This window comes from Nannobrachium achirus (assembly GCF_963921795.1).
Source record: "Nannobrachium achirus genome assembly, chromosome: 24".
Lineage (NCBI taxonomy): Eukaryota > Metazoa > Chordata > Actinopteri > Myctophiformes > Myctophidae > Nannobrachium > Nannobrachium achirus.
The window spans coordinates 43,409,971-43,427,658 of NC_137831.1; the positions used below are offsets into that span (position 1 = coordinate 43,409,971).

A 17,688-nucleotide genomic window follows, 5' to 3' on the forward strand; every position below is an offset into this window, starting at 1 on the left:
TGCTATTTTCTTACTGTAAATGCAATGTGGCCCTCTGGAGTACTTCCTTGAAGTTGGCACCCCATATGTTGAAAACATACATAAAAATGGTGTCATTCTTTAGAGCTGGATTTTTGCTGAATTGTGCCATACATTTTATTATTTGTGCTGGTATAATTTCTGAGATATTCTAAGTTATAGTTTTGCTGAGGCTTGCACCCCAATTTTTTGGCTCCAAATCGGGGAAAAAATGGTCTCATTCTTTAGTGCTGGATGTGCTCTAATTTGAAATCATCAATTGTGTTTTTATATATATTTATAATATATAAATATCTATATGGTTATGAATTTGCAGATTTGGCAGCAGTGTGGTGATTGCCCTACAGAGTAGCAGTATTTCAGCACAGTGGAGGTACAGTGTAGGTAGAATATCTCAATAATGATAGCAGCACAAATTATAACATTTACGGCACAATTCAGCACAAATCCAGCACTAAAGAATGACACCATGTTTATATATGTTTTCGTCATATGGGGTGCCAACTTCACAGAGGTCTCAGGTCTCTGACTTGAGTGTTAAAATATAGTGGCCCTCAGTCTCTATCATCAAAGTTGCCCCTGGCCGTGGCCTATATAATAGGGTAGGACCTAAAAGGATTGGTGTTTTCTGTTTAAACAGTTTCAGGTTTGGTAGTTACGGCCAAATGTAGTCCGTCTGATTATACTACAACATGACGTAGGTTATTTCCGCTCCCGACCGGATCACAAACGCGAAAACGCTAACCCCACCCCCGGCGTGTTCCGCGTTAACGTGTAGAGACAGAAAGGAGGAACAGCAGGGCAGGCTGAGTTAAAACAACGGACGGACGGGGATTGAAGCGCACAAAAAACACAGAGAAAGTGGCGAGGGAACGAAGACGTGATGGCGTCGGGGGATCCTCTGTACTTGGAGACGGATGATGGCTCGGAGATGATGCCGGCCGACGTCGTCGCGATCCTCCGAGAGATGGAAGAAGTGCAGAGCAGCGGGACGGCCGTGGTGGTCGGCCAGGGGGAGATCGATGGTGATGATGACGGAGCTCTCGACTTGGAGGGCTTCGAGAAACGACTCCAGAGCCTGTTTAAAAGCGCTTGCTCGGGCAACGCGCTGCAGGTGGACCCTAAAACCTTCTTTTCCGATTTCCGCAAGGTAATCAAGACTGGAGTTTTTTTAAATATATTAAAATATAAAAAAACACTGTGGGCAAGAACATAATGCAAGAATGATTCCCCTCCCCCAGTGACAGTTGGCTAGTGTGGCTATCAAACGACCTAGACTGGGATCGAGTTGCTTTGCGAGCTGCTGATCCGGTCTGGGTCTCTAAACGTCTATTGTGCAGAGGCGTCATTTGGGTATGGCAAGCTATGGCAGCCAGCCAGCTGCCATACCTTGGCTACAGGTTAAAATAATAAAATGTACTGTAATCGTGCCTGTTGCTAAGGTATGGCAACTTGACTGGTGGGCGCGCGTTCAAGACACCAGTCATGTTGCCATACCTTAGCTTTTTCTGAACTGACGCCGCTGCTCTTGTGTATCCGTGTGTCTGTGCAAGTAACCGGATGCAGTAGGCGGGCTCTAGACCGGATCACATAGGTTGATTCGCAATAGAAACCAGGCTTCCCACGGGTGCTGCGGAAAGCCTGGTGAAGCGAGAGGTTACTGCTGACCACCACGACCACCCCTCATAGCATGCTAGCTGTTCTTAGACCCCCACCACACACACAAGTGTTTAAATACGTTTCCCCCCCCCCCCGCCCCCCGAGTTGTACATCGTTGTCAGGCTACAATATACAGTACCTATATACACACACACACATGCGTTATGAAGTCATTAACATTAGCCGTTAGCAGCAATTCCACTGATAAGATATTCCACTATGCACATGGCGTTTTATCACAACAACTGCATGCAGCAGCATGGGTTGTTGTGTCATTGCATTGAACTGACTGTCAATAAGTTGTCTGTCTGCGTCGTGTCACGTTAATGGTCGTTACTGTACTGTTGTCCCACTACTAGGGGGTCCACCCACCCTATGTTCCCCTGGTTCTATGTTCCCCACTACCCCCCAAAAAGGTTCTATGTTCCCCACCCACCCTTCCCACAAAAAGGTTCTATATTCCCCTCTCAACCAAAAACAGGATCTACTGTATGTTCCCCACAAAAAAAATGTATGTTCCCCACTCAAATGCAGGAAATAGTGGGACATCTTGCCCAGGTGCCCAGATGTCTCCACCCCTAAGTGCCCACTCGTCTTATGTGCCCACTCGTCCAAATGCCCACATGTCCCTATTTTTTTGTGGGGGTAAGTGGGGAACATAGAACCTGGGGAACATAGGACCTTTTTTGGATAAGCAGGGAACATAGAACTTTGTTTTGGGGGGTAAATGGGGAACATAGAACCTGGGGAACATAGGTACGGTCCCTAGGGAGGACCCCGTTTTGCACCAGTGGTCCTTGAGGGGGTTCCAGGTGGTCCCCAGCTAAATGATGGAGAGTTGGTATACCAACTGGACCCTTATAGTTATCAGTTTATTTAACTCGTCCAAGAGTTGCATTATTGTTAAACATCAGCATTACTTTTGTAACTTATTTTGATCAATGTTTGCCTATGGTACCAACATCAATACAGCATGGAATTGTGGATAAAATGTTATCCAACGTACGACAACATGTTTTCTAAATCTTGGGTCTGAGAGGCTAAATCTCACCGAATGGTGGTCCGTGGCTCAAATGCCCAATAAATAAACCTTGGTATGAAAAGGGTTGAAAGCCAAACATTGTATAATACAATGCAGATATGACATAGCACATAGTGTGTATTTCTACATTACATACATTTCACACAGTAACATCGACATGTCTTTGGAAGTTTCACTCTAAATTTCAATTTCTCAATATAAAGCTAGTTAAAATCACTGTTCACATGATTCCTAGAATCTAGTTATCTAGATTGCCCCTCTGATCAATAGTAAAACACGAAAGACTCTTGGACAGGGTTCCCCAATAGGCGGCCCGCGGGCCATTTGCGGCCCGCGGGGGGCTACTGTCAGGCCCCCACCAACCCCAGTAATAATGGTGGTATAAGAGCAGCAACAACACTAGAATATCGTCGTTGTTGGGTGGAAACCTAGTATCTCCAAATTTGTATGTTCTTTCGCAGTAAAGCCCTGCTTCATCATACAAGGCCGTCTCACAAAAGTAGTGAAAACAGCAGCACACTTTGATACAAGCACACAACGCCTCTGCGCTGTGTGCTTGTAGATCGGCTGTTTTCACTACTTTTTAAATAATAAATGATAAATGCAAAACGAACGGTTTTGGACAATGGACATACAAGACTTTCACCGACAACGACGATATCTGAACTGTCGCTGGAGTAGCGGGAACGCCACCGTTGCCCCCTGCAATGTTGTGGCCCTCGGCTTGGTACCCTAGACATGATTCGGCCCTTGGGGAAAACTAATTGGGGAACCCTGCTCTAGGAGGTGCACTTATTTTATCAATGAGGGGCCCACCCTCACGGAATCCTTGTATGGTATCACGATGCCCCTATTGCCTTAAAGTTAAAGCTCCAAACAGCCCAGAATAAACTGATTAGGGTTGTGCTTGGTCTTCCTTCTCTGGCCCACCTCACTGCTTATCACTGCATAAGAGTGGGGTGGCTCACTGTAGCTGACAGAGTACAGCATCTTGCAATGGGCCTGGTGTACAAGATACATAAAATACACCTCCAAGATACCATGTACCTGACAAACTACTTGAAAAAAAGTCATATGTCCACAATCACAAAGCTTACTAGGATCTCCTTTTAGTTGACCGTGTACCAGCGATTTGTGCTGTCATGAAACTGTACTTTTGCAAAATTCTAATAAATTCTTCAATCAATCAATCAATCCTTCTAGATGCAGATGTCATCTACTGAAAAATATATATATAAATATGAAACAACTATTGAGATTTCTGATAAAGCTGCAAGGGCCCCCAAATTGATATGGATTTATATGAATTTGGAATTGGAACCAGGCCACTGTTTGAAAATATTTTGTACCATTATTATGGAAGACAAATACACTTAGCTGTCGATTAGATTTGGTTCAGAATTCAGATTTTACACGTCCAGACTCTTTCTGTATCTCTCAGTATGCCTCTAAGTATTCTTAATAATACATTTTTCATATCTCTAGATGGTGGAGGAGCACACATGTCTCTGGCAGACTCCACTGCCTCAACTCAGGATCCTTGAGCTTGCTCTACACAACTTTGATCCGTACCTGTTTCCGGTAGGCTGTGAAGATGTGCTCTCCATGCTCAGCAGTCTGGCCTTGTAAGTAACCTTGGCAGAGACCTTTGTTACAACTATTAGGAATGATAGGAAATGGGGTGCAAATGTCAAGAATCCATTGCTTGCCTGAACAGTAATTAATAGGATTTATCTTCCATCACAGGAGTGTGTTTGAGCTCTTGCTGTTCTTTGACAAGAATGACTTCGATCATGATCCACTGAAACACTTGGCTGTTAAATTCCAGGTGAGGCTTTCAAACCATTTACTGCAGGGGTCTTCAACAGGGGGTCCGGGACCCCTAGGGGGTCCACTCCTCGGAGACAGAGTTACTATAGGGGGTCCTCCAAATCTGAGTGATAGAAAAAAAGAATCTTATTTTTTATATTAACCACCTGAGCCCTAGTGTCCATATTCGGAGAACTTTAGCCAAAAATAGCAGATCTACATGCTCACAACGCCTCGCGCTGCGAGGCGTTGTGAGCTTGTAGATCGGCTATTTTCGGCAAAGAGCTTTGGTGTAGAGGGGGAAAAGAGCAGACTGAGTGTACAAAGTGAAATTTGGGAAAAAGAGCAGACTTGCAAGTGGTTAAATATCGGAAAACACTGAAATTAATACACTGATGATTGTGCTGTCAAACAGTGAAACTATGGACTCTCTGAAAAGGTTGTGGGGGTCCCTGCTTCATCTCTCTCTCTCAGCTAAGAGGTCCTTGGCCTGAAAACGTTGAAGACCCCTGATTTACTGATTTAGCTTAATTATGCATTTCTGTGAAGGGATTTGACAGCTGCTGCCATGTGTGCCCTTAAAAGCACCATTATGTAATCTAATTTACTGTATCAATCTCAACTGCACCCTTCCCTGATTCCTGTGTCTTTTCAGATGTCTGAGTGTTGGTGATGTGCTCCACATAGAGTAGGGTTTTTCAATGTTTCTCTTTTCCCCCTACTGTTTTTTCAGAAATGTCAAATGTCCCTTGCGAGGCATCAGAATGTCCACTTGCTCCAGGTGACCAATTGCTTACAAGATGGCGGGCCATGGGCGAACGCCACTCTGCAGTCCATCCTCACACAGTCCACATTACCTCAGACTGAAGGTTTGTAACGGTGAAAACATATTTTAAACCTGCCTCACTCCGATCAACAACCATATTTTTGAATTTGTTGTATTGTATGTTCAATGTGTGTAAATATATTTCCCACTTAAATTGTTGTTCTTTAAGAAAGATATTAAATGCTAATCGACCAGGCTGTTTCTTCCCCTCGTGCACTACCAACTATTAATGGCGGATTAATGTATTTATCTTACTGCAGCTAGTCCAGAAATATGCTAGATTAAAGGGGTCAGAAACCCCGCCTCTTTATTTGTTTTATCAGACTTGAGAATATGAAAAGAAAACTAAAATGTAGGCGTGGTTATCTGCTGTTGTGGGGGAGGGGGTGGAGTAATGCGGGCATATCGTTGTAAGCGTAGCCACAGAGAGAAGCTGTCCGCACTTGTTGCTGTTTGCATTTCGGAAACAAATTTTAAAACCAGCCATTGGAGGTGTAAAAAGTATAAAGATTCGGCAACTCCATGTTCTATAACCAGTTAAAATGTGCAAGTATTTTACAAACAAGCTGTCTGAGCTTTTATCCATGGCTAACCTTCTCTAGTATTGGACTGTTTACTGGAGCAGAATGGATGCTAGGTGCTAGCGCTGTTGGCTATATTGCCTGTGTGTGTGTGTGTGTGTGTGTGTGTGTGTGTGTGTGTGTGTGTGTGTGTGTGTGTGTGTGTGTGTGTGTGTGTGTGTGTGTGTGTGTGTGTGTGTGTGTGTGTGTGTGTGTGTGTGTGTGTGTGTGTGTGTGTGTGTGTGACAAGTGTTTGTGTGTGGTGACAGTGCGCGCACACACACACTACACATGCACGAAAAATAGCCGCGACACGTGAGCTTGTAGATCGGCTCTTTTTTACATTTTGAGTCAACGACCATTGAAAATACTAATATGATAAAACACCAAATACGAAGAAACTACCCTAAAATCTAAAGAACTGTATGACTTGTGAGTTGTGGCTTGACTTGTGAGAGAGAACCAGGAAGGAAACATAGGCACCGCAGTGTAACTGTCTGTTGACAGAGTCTGGCTCTGCTCTTCTCTCTGGCTGAAAGTAGCATACAGTGAGATAGCCATGCAAGGTGCTAAGCTGCTCACCAGGTTAAAGGGGAAGACCACCCATTCTCAATATTGAACTATGTCATTAATATACCTTAGAGGAGTTCTGTGGATTTTTTTTTTTAAAGTCCCCCCCCCCCCCCCCCCTCCCCTTCTTTGTTGCCTAGAACTGGAGGATTGATTTGGGGGTTTGTACCGGTGTGATTTACAATACAAACCCCAAAATCAATCCTCCAGTTCTAGGCAACACAGAAACCTTTTTTTTTTAATTTCCACACAACTCCTCTAAGGTGTATTAACGACCTAGTTCAATATTGAAAACGGGTGGTCTTCCCCTTTAAGACTTCAGTGTCTTAACCCAAGGTCACTTGGAGGAAGCAACACCCAGAGTTCATCTAATCAAATGGGGAGCCTTTCAATGTGAAGCTAAGAACTTTCTTGCACCATGTGTGGAGTTTCAATGTATCTGCGCTACTGTGATGAAAGCTCATTCTAGTATAATTTAAAGGGTTAGGGTTGCTAGGACACTTGTTTCTCATCAGCTCTCCATGATTAAACTAAACCCACGCCTCTCCTCCTGTTTGACTCCTCCAGTGGACAGATATATCAGCTCCCAGCTGCCGGTGTTGTTGGAGCTGCGGGTACGCTACCTGTTGAGCTGTGAGAGGGTCGGCGAGGCTATGGCCCTGGCCAAGTGCTGCTCTAAGCATCCCACGGCAGGGCAACATCACTTCTTCCTCCAGGTGTACCTCACCTGGCTTCACAAAACCTCCCAGCATGACCTTCTGAACAAAGAGGTGGGCTGAGGGACTGTTGTATAGAGATGATTCATTCATTCAAGTATATGTTTTTAAATGTATATTTCTAAATATTGTGGTAATGCTTTGTTTTACATGTTAAATTTGAATACAGTGAACTGTAGCTTTATAACTTTTGGAATGTGTGTATGTCCGTATCTACGTAGATTATAAAATCAGCAGCCCAGCCCTATTGCCAACGCACTCCGAATGGAATATAGACTTAGTATTTTAAGCACAGGGCTGCCACGGTCATGAAATTCCTGGAAATATTTTGAAATTAGAAAAAAAAAAATCCAGTACTGGAAAAGTTTTGGAATTGATCAAGGGTCCTGGAAGAAATAGCTATGCATTGTCTTTGGTTATTGATTTTGTTTTCACAATGGAACCGTGTTATACGAAATTCCTCAACTCTTAGTGCTTGTCAGGGTGCCGGGTCACCAGTTAAAATATGATTATTTCGGGGGCCACGGCCTGAAAAGGTTGAGAACCACTGGCAAACACTACCTGTCTTTGGGCATTGCGCGTAGGAGTAAGCGACTTGTTATTGAGCTGAATTATTGTTATATAGTCCTGGAAATCGGGTTAAATATTCTGGAAAGGTTTTGGAAAAGGTTTGGAAATTAATTGGTAAAAATGTGTGGGAACCCTGTAAGCAATTTATTCATGCAACACGTAGAATGACACAGCTGGAATGGTACTGGGGACATGCAGTTCTGCAGTGATTACACATCCAATTAGCTACTCTGGTGTGCCCTGAATGGAACTTTAATAATGTAACGGCACTTTTTCCCTCCCCTCAGTTGGCTGATCTTAATGTCAAAGATGCTGTTCGCATCATCTGTAATATGGAGAACGAGGAAAAGGATGAATCACTACTGGCCCTCACCAGAATCATCCTCTCCCAGCAACTTGGAAAAGGATACATGGACAATTTGTGGTAGGTTTTATACCGTAAATGGAAATCCACAAATTATACTAAAGGGCCATTCACACTAACACGACAGGGATATTTCACACTATTTCCGATTCGAATCGTGTTTCTAACGTGATAAGATTCAGAATCGATTCTCATTTTCCAAAAATCATTTTTTTTATTAGATATTATTTATTAGATATTATGATCTTTATGATTTGTATTTTATGATTTTTTATTACGATCATTTATTAGATATTATGTTGTGTTTGTGCAAGTTAAAATAATGTGTGCAAGCATGAATAAATCAGACATGCTGTCTTGGATTTACCTTTGTTTGTTTTCATTATTGCAATAAGTTGATAAAACCTTTACAATTATAAAAGCTACGTAAATGTACTCTGCTTTCATGCCAGCAAAATGGAGTAGATCCTGATATATGAATCGTTTTGAATCGAGAATTGCTTTGAATCAAGATTTTTTTTAAATCGGATAATAATCGTTTCTGAATTCGAATTGTTTGGATTTGAAAGAATTGAAAAGAAATCGTGAATCGTGACCCCAAGAATCGATTCTGAATCAAACCGCGGGATACCCAAAGATTCGCAGCCCTACTATTTTCTATTTTGGTTCAATTATTTATTATGTAAAGCGTTTTGAATTGCCTTGTTCTTGAAATGTGTGCGCCATGCCTTACAGTGACCTTGTGTTCCTATGGAGTAAACTACATATGCGTTTGAAAACCTCCAAACAAGTTTTACTCGAGGAGAGCCATGAGCTGATGCTGTCTGCCACCAATGTCAATTCAATCTTCCCGTTCATCAGAGTCATTCTGGAAGAGGTGAGACATGAAAATAAGTAGTTTTCATATAAGAAAGGGTCAGTAGCTTTGAAATAATGTTGGTGGACCAGATTAATTTGATTAAACGTTTTATAGAATTCACTGTTATTCCTAACTTTTATAATGAGTTAACCCATTTAGACCGGGTTCCCAGTATTGCATATTATAATTTTATGCTTTAACTTTTGAAAAATAGCAGATATACAAGTTCAAACTTGTAGATCTGCTATTTTTAAAAAATCGTGAACATTTTAATTTTGACCCGATTATACTAACTAGAAGCTGGGCCGCCCTTCGGGCGGCCCAGCGTCTAGTCGGCGACCTGGCCAACTCGGAACAATGTAAATAGGGAATGAATGCCCCGCCCTTTAGGACCCGTTTTGACCATCTGTCTGCCTGTGTCCATTTATGCCCATATATGGAGATATCTGTATCTGTCTGTCTGTCAGCGTCCATTTTATGTCCATATATGGAGATCACTGCAGTTATAGTTCTGGGTCCATTGTATGCCCAGATATGGAGATATCTGTCTATCTGCGTCCATTTTATGCCCATATATGGAGTATCTGTCTGTGCCTCCAACTGTGTTGCAGACACAGTGCCGGTTCCCCCTTTAATGCAAACCTCATTATACCTGTTGTCATAGGACCCGTTTTGAACATCTGTTTGCCTGTGTCCATTTATGCCCATATATGGAGATATCTGTATCTGTCTGTCTGCGTCCATTTTATGCCCATATATGGAGATCTTTGACCATCTGTTTGCCTCTGTCCATTTATGTCCATATATGGAGATATCTGTATCTGTCTGTCTGCAATCCATTTTATGCCCATATATGGGGGCATTCATTTTATGCCCATATATGGAGAACGCGCGTGCCTGTGGGACGAACGGTTCTCGAGATACGCGGATTACATACATACATACACACTCACAGAGATTTTTTGTTGCCTGTGTCCATTTATGCCCATATATGGAGATATCTGTATCTGTCTGTCTGCGTCCATTTTATGCCCATATATGGAGATCTTTGACCATCTGTTTGCCTCTGTCCATTTATGTCCATATATGGAGATATCTGTATCTGTCTGTCTGCAATCCATTTTATGCCCATATATGGGGGCATTCATTTTATGCCCATATATGGAGAACGCGCGTGCCTGTGGGACGAACGGTTCTCGAGATACGCGGATTACATACATACATACACACTCACAGAGATTTTTTGTTGACTCATGTGGCGTACGTGATGTCAGAGCCTTTTATGAAGTGATGTCACAATGAGTCAGAGCTTTCGCCGATTTCCTCCGGAACAGCCTGATGTCAACAATCAACCCCGCATAAGGAGATTCCGAACGTTTCTCGCCGGTTCGGGAAAACCGCACGTCGGGTCGGGTCGAGACCCGGCACTGCACTCCGCGCCGCGGCGGGGAACGCGCGTGCCGAATCTGAAGCCGGTGGGACGAACGGTTCTCGAGATACGCGGATTACAAACAAACAAACAAACAAACAGAGATTTGTCGCATTTATAGATAGATGTCTTCTAAATCCTTCTAAGGTTTTAAAAAATTTAAACTATGTTTCTGTCAGTGGTTCTCAAAATGTTTCATGCCAAGGACTCCCAAAATTTCATGTATTTGGCCATGGACCCCCCCCCCCCCCCCCCCCATCTCAATATATTGTATAAGGGACCCCCCAGAAGCAAATATTTGAATTACAAATGTTCACTTTAAAAAAGATATGTTCAAGAAAAAAATAGCAGATCTACTGTACAAAGCTCACAGCGTGGCACTCGGTGCCGCGCTGTGAGCTTGTATATCTGCTATTTTTCAATAGTTAAAGCATTCTAGGCCTTAATAATCAACGATAATCTCATTTTGTCTATTAAGCTGGGAAAAGATGGGATCCAGTTCTGTGTGGAGCTGTGCACCAAGGCCCTCAAGTCCTGCCTTCCCTGTGATGTCGGCACCAAATCCCTGATCTACAAGACCCTCGCTGGCCTTCTTCCCAATGACCTGGAGACGTGCAGAGCCTGTGCTCTGAAGGTCTACTTCCTGGAGCACACTGTGGAGGCGTACAAGATGGTCTTCCAGCTCTACACACAGCCTGACCAGGAGTACCATGCTGAGGCCAGCCCTGTCAGCAACCAAGTTCGCTTTGAGTTGCTCCAGGTATTGAAATGCCTTAACATTATTTTAGGCTTCAACTATTGAAAAATAGCAGATATACAAGCTCACAGTGCGGCACCGAGTGCCGCGCTGCGAGCTTGTAGATCTGCTATTTTTGAAACATTTTGAAAATGAGAATTTTGACCCGATTCTATGAGTGTCTTTTGAATCCTTCTAAGGTTTTTTGAAAAACCCTATGTTTCTATGTCAGCAATCTGGCCAGCCGTCGTCAAAGAAAAGGTCCTTTTCACTTAAATGGAGCTCAGTTAGTCTGTTCTTGAGAGACTACTATGTCAGTGGTGCTCAAACCTTTTCATTTGAAGGACCTCCAAAATGATATTTATTTGGCCACGGACCCCCATCTCAAAATATCTAGTTCCAGGGACCACCCAGAAGCAAAATCTGAGTTACAAACGTTCGCTTTGAAAATACATATATTCAAAGATTTCCACACGTTTTGACAGCCAATCTACAAGCACACAACGCCTCGCACTGCGAGGCGTTGTGTGCTTGTAGATCTTCTGTTTTCACTACTTCTGTGCGACGGCCTTGTCTGATGAAGCTTGGCTTTACTTTGCGAAAAAACATACAAATTTGAAACTTGGAGATACAAGGTTTCTGCCCGACAGTGACGTTATACTTCTATTCTGTTGTGTCATGTACTGTTTATTTGTGTCACCCACGGTCTGTGTTTTTTGTGAAACCTGCTAATCCCTGTGCACTATTGGGCTCTTGATTGCAACTGTACACGATGATAAAGAAATCAATGGTTGACAACTTATTATTATTATTATTTTTTACTGTCTTTCTGTAGGTCCTGAAGAAGGACTTGTACTTTGACCCCGAGTTCTGGAACCTTATGGCTCTGCGAGCCAGCTGTATAAACCTGATGAGTCAGACCGTGGAGAGCGCTGCCCTAGAAGAGATCTTGGAGTGGGTCCCCGACTATAGCACCAACAAGCCCGATTTACACTTAAACACCCATTCAAGCACCTCCCAGCAAAGTGCAGAAGTGGCACCCCAGGCAGGGGCGAAGAAGAAGTGCCAGACTGAAGATGACGAGAACAATGTGACAACCAAACGAAGAACGACGAACGAAACGTCAATGGAATCCTTTTGGCAGCTAGGCAAAACACACCCACAAGTAGACGCCGCCGCTTCCACTTCACTTCCGTCTAAGACGAAGCCTGCAGCAGCGGTCCCTCCCAAACCCTCACAAATAGACGACGCTTCCACCGCGCTGCTGCTTAAAATGAAGCAGGCAGCGGTGGTACTTCCCAAACTCGGCTTTGCTCTCTGGCCACTGGTGCCACAGCTACAGCAATCCATCAGCCAGAAGGACAGTGTTTATGGTTCTGCCATGTCGTTGTGTGACCCAAAAGATGACAGCAGCAGCAGCAGCGACTCTGATTGGTTGTACTCTGGCTTAAAGTCCTTGGCTAAAGAGCAGACTCACATGCGGAAGAAAGCCAGAAAACTCAAAGATGCCACTTTCAGGACACTGACGCTACAAGCAAACACCAACGGTAAACAACAGAGGACTGTCGGTCCTCACCATACTCGCAATAATCTGTTTATCACACGTACTAGGGCATTCACCAACTATTCGAATATTCGGATATCGAAGTCACTATTCGACGTTGTTCACCGAAGTAGAATATTCGCTTTTTTTTTAATATATAGTTTATAAAGCTTGGCTAGAAAGGAAGTCATAAGAATGAGTTGTCAATGGTTCCCAAACCTTTTTAGGCCGTGACCCCCAAAATAAACATATTTTAACTGGGGACCCCCACCCTGACAAGCACTTTGAATTGTAGGTATTACATTTAATGTGACTCGGTTCCGCAGATAAATATTGTGAAAATAGCAGATCTACATGCACATTGTGAGCATGTAGATCGGCTATTTTCACAATGTTCGCCTCTTGCTTACTTAATATTTGACAGTTTGGCCAGTCCTGTCCAATATTCGACTATTCGAATACTTTGAGGTCGAATAATTCTAATACTAAAAATCTCTATTTGTGAATGCCCTAACCCATACCCATGTTGTTAAAATTGTAAAAACATTACATAGATATGTCACTCTACTTGTATGTGCAGAAGTATGTGCATTCATAAAATGTAGGATGCATGCGGATGTCCCCGTGGACATGTGCTGGTAACTCAATTTAATTTTGTATGATGACACTGTACAGGACACATGAGGCTGTCACAATTATGACATTTAACATGACGATTAATTGTCCCTGAAATAATTGTAATTAACAATTTAATTGTATTTTTGTCAATTACATTTGTTTGGCTTTTAGGCTTTGAAGTTGCACATGGCAATCATGACACTTAACTTAAAGGAGTAGTTCACCCCCAAAATGACTTTTTTTCTATTGATTACTCATGCCATGGAGAGTAGAGTTCAATAATATTTTTTGGTTTTTGTCACATTCCTAAGACAAAAATTTGATTTGAGTAAATTTACCCCCATTGATTCCGGATGGTGACCCGTTTCGAAACGGGTCACCATCCAAAATGAATGGGGGTACATTTATTGTTATCACATTTATGTCTTAGGAATGTGACAAAAAACTAAAAATATTATTGAAATCTACTCTCCATGGCATGAGTAATCGATAGAAAAAAAGTCATTTTGGGGTTGAACTACTCCTTTAAATAAACAAAGAAATGACTGACATATTTGACAATTTTATACTTAAAAAAGAACATTGATAGTGGCTTTGATAGTGGAAATAGCCAATCTACAAGCTCACAATACGTCGCATCGCGAGCTTGTAGATCTGCTATTTCCACTACTTTTTTAAAGTGTTTGAAACTATATTAACATTTCTCAACATGGAAACGATTATGACGATTATGCAAAATAATTGCAATTACCTCAAATAATTGCGATTAGACGATTATGTAATAATTCCGACAGCCCTATGGGCACATATCACCAGTCAGCTTAGCCAGTAGACTATGGAGAAGCTAGGGGTAAATACAAAACTCATTCCTGTAGCCATAGTACTGCTAAACGGGGGAATTATTGAACAGATGATGGAGCCTTTTCAAGTTGTCTGCTCACCATTTTCACCGTGTTTCTCCTCTCTTCCTCTGCCTCTCTTCTCGCTCGCTCTCAGCCTTGCGGTCCGAGTCTTCCCTGACTCAGCCCTTCTCCTGTCCCGAGTGTCTCTACGCCTTCACGTCTCAGGACTTCCTCCTCAAACACATGAAGAGGAGCCACAGTGAACTCTACTGCCAAATGCTGAGGAACGGACAGATCCCCTCAGCGGCCTTTCAACAAATCACCAGCACCGCAGCCGGCCAGAAACGAGGAGAGACAGACGAAACAAGCGCGCACACTCCTCAACCGCTTACCGAAACTTTAACTCGGCCGGAAGAAGTAAAAACACACGAGGCGACTTCCACGGCAAAGAAACTCCACACCTGTAAGTTGTGCGACAAGAGTTTCAGACACGTGGGTGACCTGAAAAGACACCAGCCCGTCCACAGCGGAGAACAGCCTTACCAGTGTAAATATTGTGGCAAGGGTTTCAGTGACCAGAGTAACCTGAGGAAACACGAGCGCATCCACACCGGAAAGAAGTCTTACCATTGCACGCAGTGCGGCAAGGCTTTCAGTCGCATGGACTGTCTGAAGATACACATGCGCGTTCACACCGGGGAAAAACCTTTCCGCTGTGAACAGTGTGACAAAAGCTTTAGTCAGTTAGGTCTGCTCAAGACACACCAGCGTCTCCACACTGGGGAAAAACCCTTTCAGTGTAAATGGTGTGACATGAGTTTCAACGAGTCGGGTAACCTGAAAAGACACCACCAGTACATGCACGCTTGAGAATAAACCTTTTTCCCACACTAGTGAATCGACACCGGAGGAAAACCTTTCCGCTGTAACCGGTGCGAGGGGTTTCAGAAGATTTCACCAGCGTATCCACTCTAAAACAGGGCAAGCAACCCTATCCAACTTAACGCAAATTCTGCGAAAGTTACCATGCCGGAAAGAATCGATTTTGATTTATGTATGCCCTTGTTTTTGTTTCAATGCTTCACCATTTTTGATGTCCCATTTTAAAAGGGATGTCTAAATATGTCACATTGTGTAATATTGCCTCTTAATACCGTCTGACATAGCTGTCCATCTCTTCGTCTCAGTATATGACTCGCAGAGACGTGCTTAATGTGGCGATCTTTAGTAAATTCCCTAATAACACTTCACAAGACCACCACGTTGGTGTAAATACAATCTTCTGCATTTTTTTACAGGCTTAGATCATCAATTGTGATGCAATATAATAAAGTTGATTTCGTTATACAGCAGTGAGTCATTGTATGCTTGCTTTGATTTTACAGGGGATTTCACCATGTCATTTATTTTTGCCTATATGCAGGGGTTAAAGTTCTCAGTTCTGGGGACTGATTTCAGTCTTGAGGATTCCATAGGGTCTATTTCTGAGATCAGTGCAGATCCCCAAAAATAATAAATAAGGGGAAGGTGTAGCGATGGCTGCGGCGTGAATGACAAAGTAGTCAAAACGCAAGTCATGTTATCTCCAAACTAAAAAGCAGTAATAATTTCAAGATATGAGTATTTAAATTGGTAAGACTAGCATTGAATAAAACTTCAGAAGATACTTCTATAAAATGAAGCATGGATTGACACACACACAGTCAGTGAAGGCAGTTCAGAACTTCAGGGAAACACCCCAAGTGTGTGCTACGCGTGCCATGTTTCAAAAATTCAGTCTTGGGATTTCGTTTGGCTTTAACCCCTGTATATGCAATCGTGTTTCAATTATTGTCCCCTCTTTTTACCATAACCACTTGAACCCAGATAGCATCCCTATTCTGAGGAATCTGTTTATTCTTAATTACATATTCTACATTCTGTGACATTCACTATTTGGCCTTAGACTTAATATCAGACACCATGGCACAGGACTGGAATTGTTTTGGTTACGGCTTGGTCTCATGACACAAGCACTTACTCTCTCTTATAAACAATATACTGTATGTAAAATAGTCCAATCGCTTTCCAGTCAGAACTACAATACTTTGCCACCGACGTGTGTGTTAAGGTACTTCTCCCATGATATCCTGTGTTCAACTTCTATCTTAGAAATGTGAAGTGTCTCTTTACCACAACAAACCCTGATGGATCCAGGATTAGGCCTACTCAACATATGCCATTTGAGCACACGGTTAGTGTGTGTGCATTTAACCCATTTAGGCCTGACCTAAGTTTTCTGAAAAACGTTCAATATTATTCAAAAATTGCAAAAAACAAATGTTACATACTGTACTTGTACTGTACTACCCAAAAATGTGTTCCCGGCCTGTGTTAAAAAAAACGTAATCACATTTCATTGTTAAACCATGGAGACAATTCTGTCTGAATAGATATTCTAATAGCTTTGATTAGAAGGAAAAAAAAATATATAAAATTAAGTGTTGACATACAAGTAGGGATGAGACGATACGCGATATTATCGTGATAAAAAACACTCACAATAATCGTATCGTGGAGATTTCATTTATCGGGATATCGACCTCCTTCATGCACTGGGATCAATTCACCTTTTATTTGCCGAGCTGCATATCCAGTACCATTTAAACCCTCTATAATTGGTAAAAGGTTACGACATACATACTTGATGCAGTCTTTTTTTCACTCTATCAAATGTCTTTGCCAAAAAATAGCCGATCTGGCTATTTTTTGGCAAATGTTCTGCCCCAGGATAATAGATTTTGATTGTCGTGATATCGTAAATTGCGATTTCCTTTGTCACAATAATCGTGATATGACATTTTCATATCGTCCCGTCCCTACAAGTTACATCCATGACATCTGAAGCTCAAGTTCTTCAGCCCCAAACAATACTGCCATTTCACACTTGAATAAGCAAACATTTCTGTTCAATCATTACCAGAAGAAAATGTTCATACCATAAACAAAAAGGACTTCAACTGTGTTTGGTTAATTTTTAATAAGCAGTTCACAATGTAAAATGTTCATGACCATATCTCAAATTCAACCAAAGATATATTTTCCCCTACAGTGTAGCTAAAAGTGTGTTTAAAAATGATTAAACCAGTGATTCTCATACTTTTTAGACATTTGAAAGAAGACTAATATCTTTCTGGTCAACTTCAGCTCTGATGTGGCCTCAGTCCTCTTCGTCTGTTCACGCTATAGTTAATATTTAGGTTTGGCACACGCCATCTGTTGACTGCAAGCCTGGTGGGTGCCAACATACAGTATACTGGCAAAGGGTGAAGTGAACCTGGAGTGTGTTGTGTTTAGGGGTGGGCGATATGGTGATAATTATCGCTGAGACGATACAATGTCTCCACGATATGCCTTTTCAGCCTGTTTAATCGTTAATGCGCAGAGATTCGTTGCAGAATTCAATTTAAACCTGCATTTTGGTCTAAATCAGTAGTTCTCAAACTTTAAAATGTCAAGGTCTCCACTTAACTCTGACAGTATACAAA

General features: G+C 42.3%; 1 protein-coding gene across 2 annotated transcripts in view; it reads left to right on the forward strand.

Moving 5' to 3' along the window:
* Positions 1 to 15,452, forward strand: part of LOC308280549 (uncharacterized protein) — a 35,993-nt gene extending 20,541 nt beyond the window's left edge. Inside the window, exons 1-10 of one of the 2 annotated variants that reach the window (XM_080720870.1) lie at positions 849 to 1,168; positions 4,205 to 4,344; positions 4,466 to 4,547; positions 5,262 to 5,397; positions 7,052 to 7,254; positions 8,058 to 8,194; positions 8,870 to 9,011; positions 10,901 to 11,182; positions 11,994 to 12,705; positions 14,316 to 15,452. In XM_080720870.1, the coding sequence (XP_080576996.1) occupies positions 902 to 1,168; positions 4,205 to 4,344; positions 4,466 to 4,547; positions 5,262 to 5,397; positions 7,052 to 7,254; positions 8,058 to 8,194; positions 8,870 to 9,011; positions 10,901 to 11,182; positions 11,994 to 12,705; positions 14,316 to 15,031 (2,817 nt within the window). In that variant the 5' untranslated portion in view covers positions 849 to 901 and the 3' untranslated portion in view covers positions 15,032 to 15,452. Of the gene's footprint in view, positions 1 to 848; positions 1,169 to 4,204; positions 4,345 to 4,465; positions 4,548 to 5,261; positions 5,398 to 7,051; positions 7,255 to 8,057; positions 8,195 to 8,869; positions 9,012 to 10,900; positions 11,183 to 11,993; positions 12,706 to 14,315 lie in introns of those variants that run through there. The other variant, XM_080720871.1, reaches the window with a different exon arrangement.
* Positions 15,453 to 17,688: the final 2,236 nt, after the last annotated feature.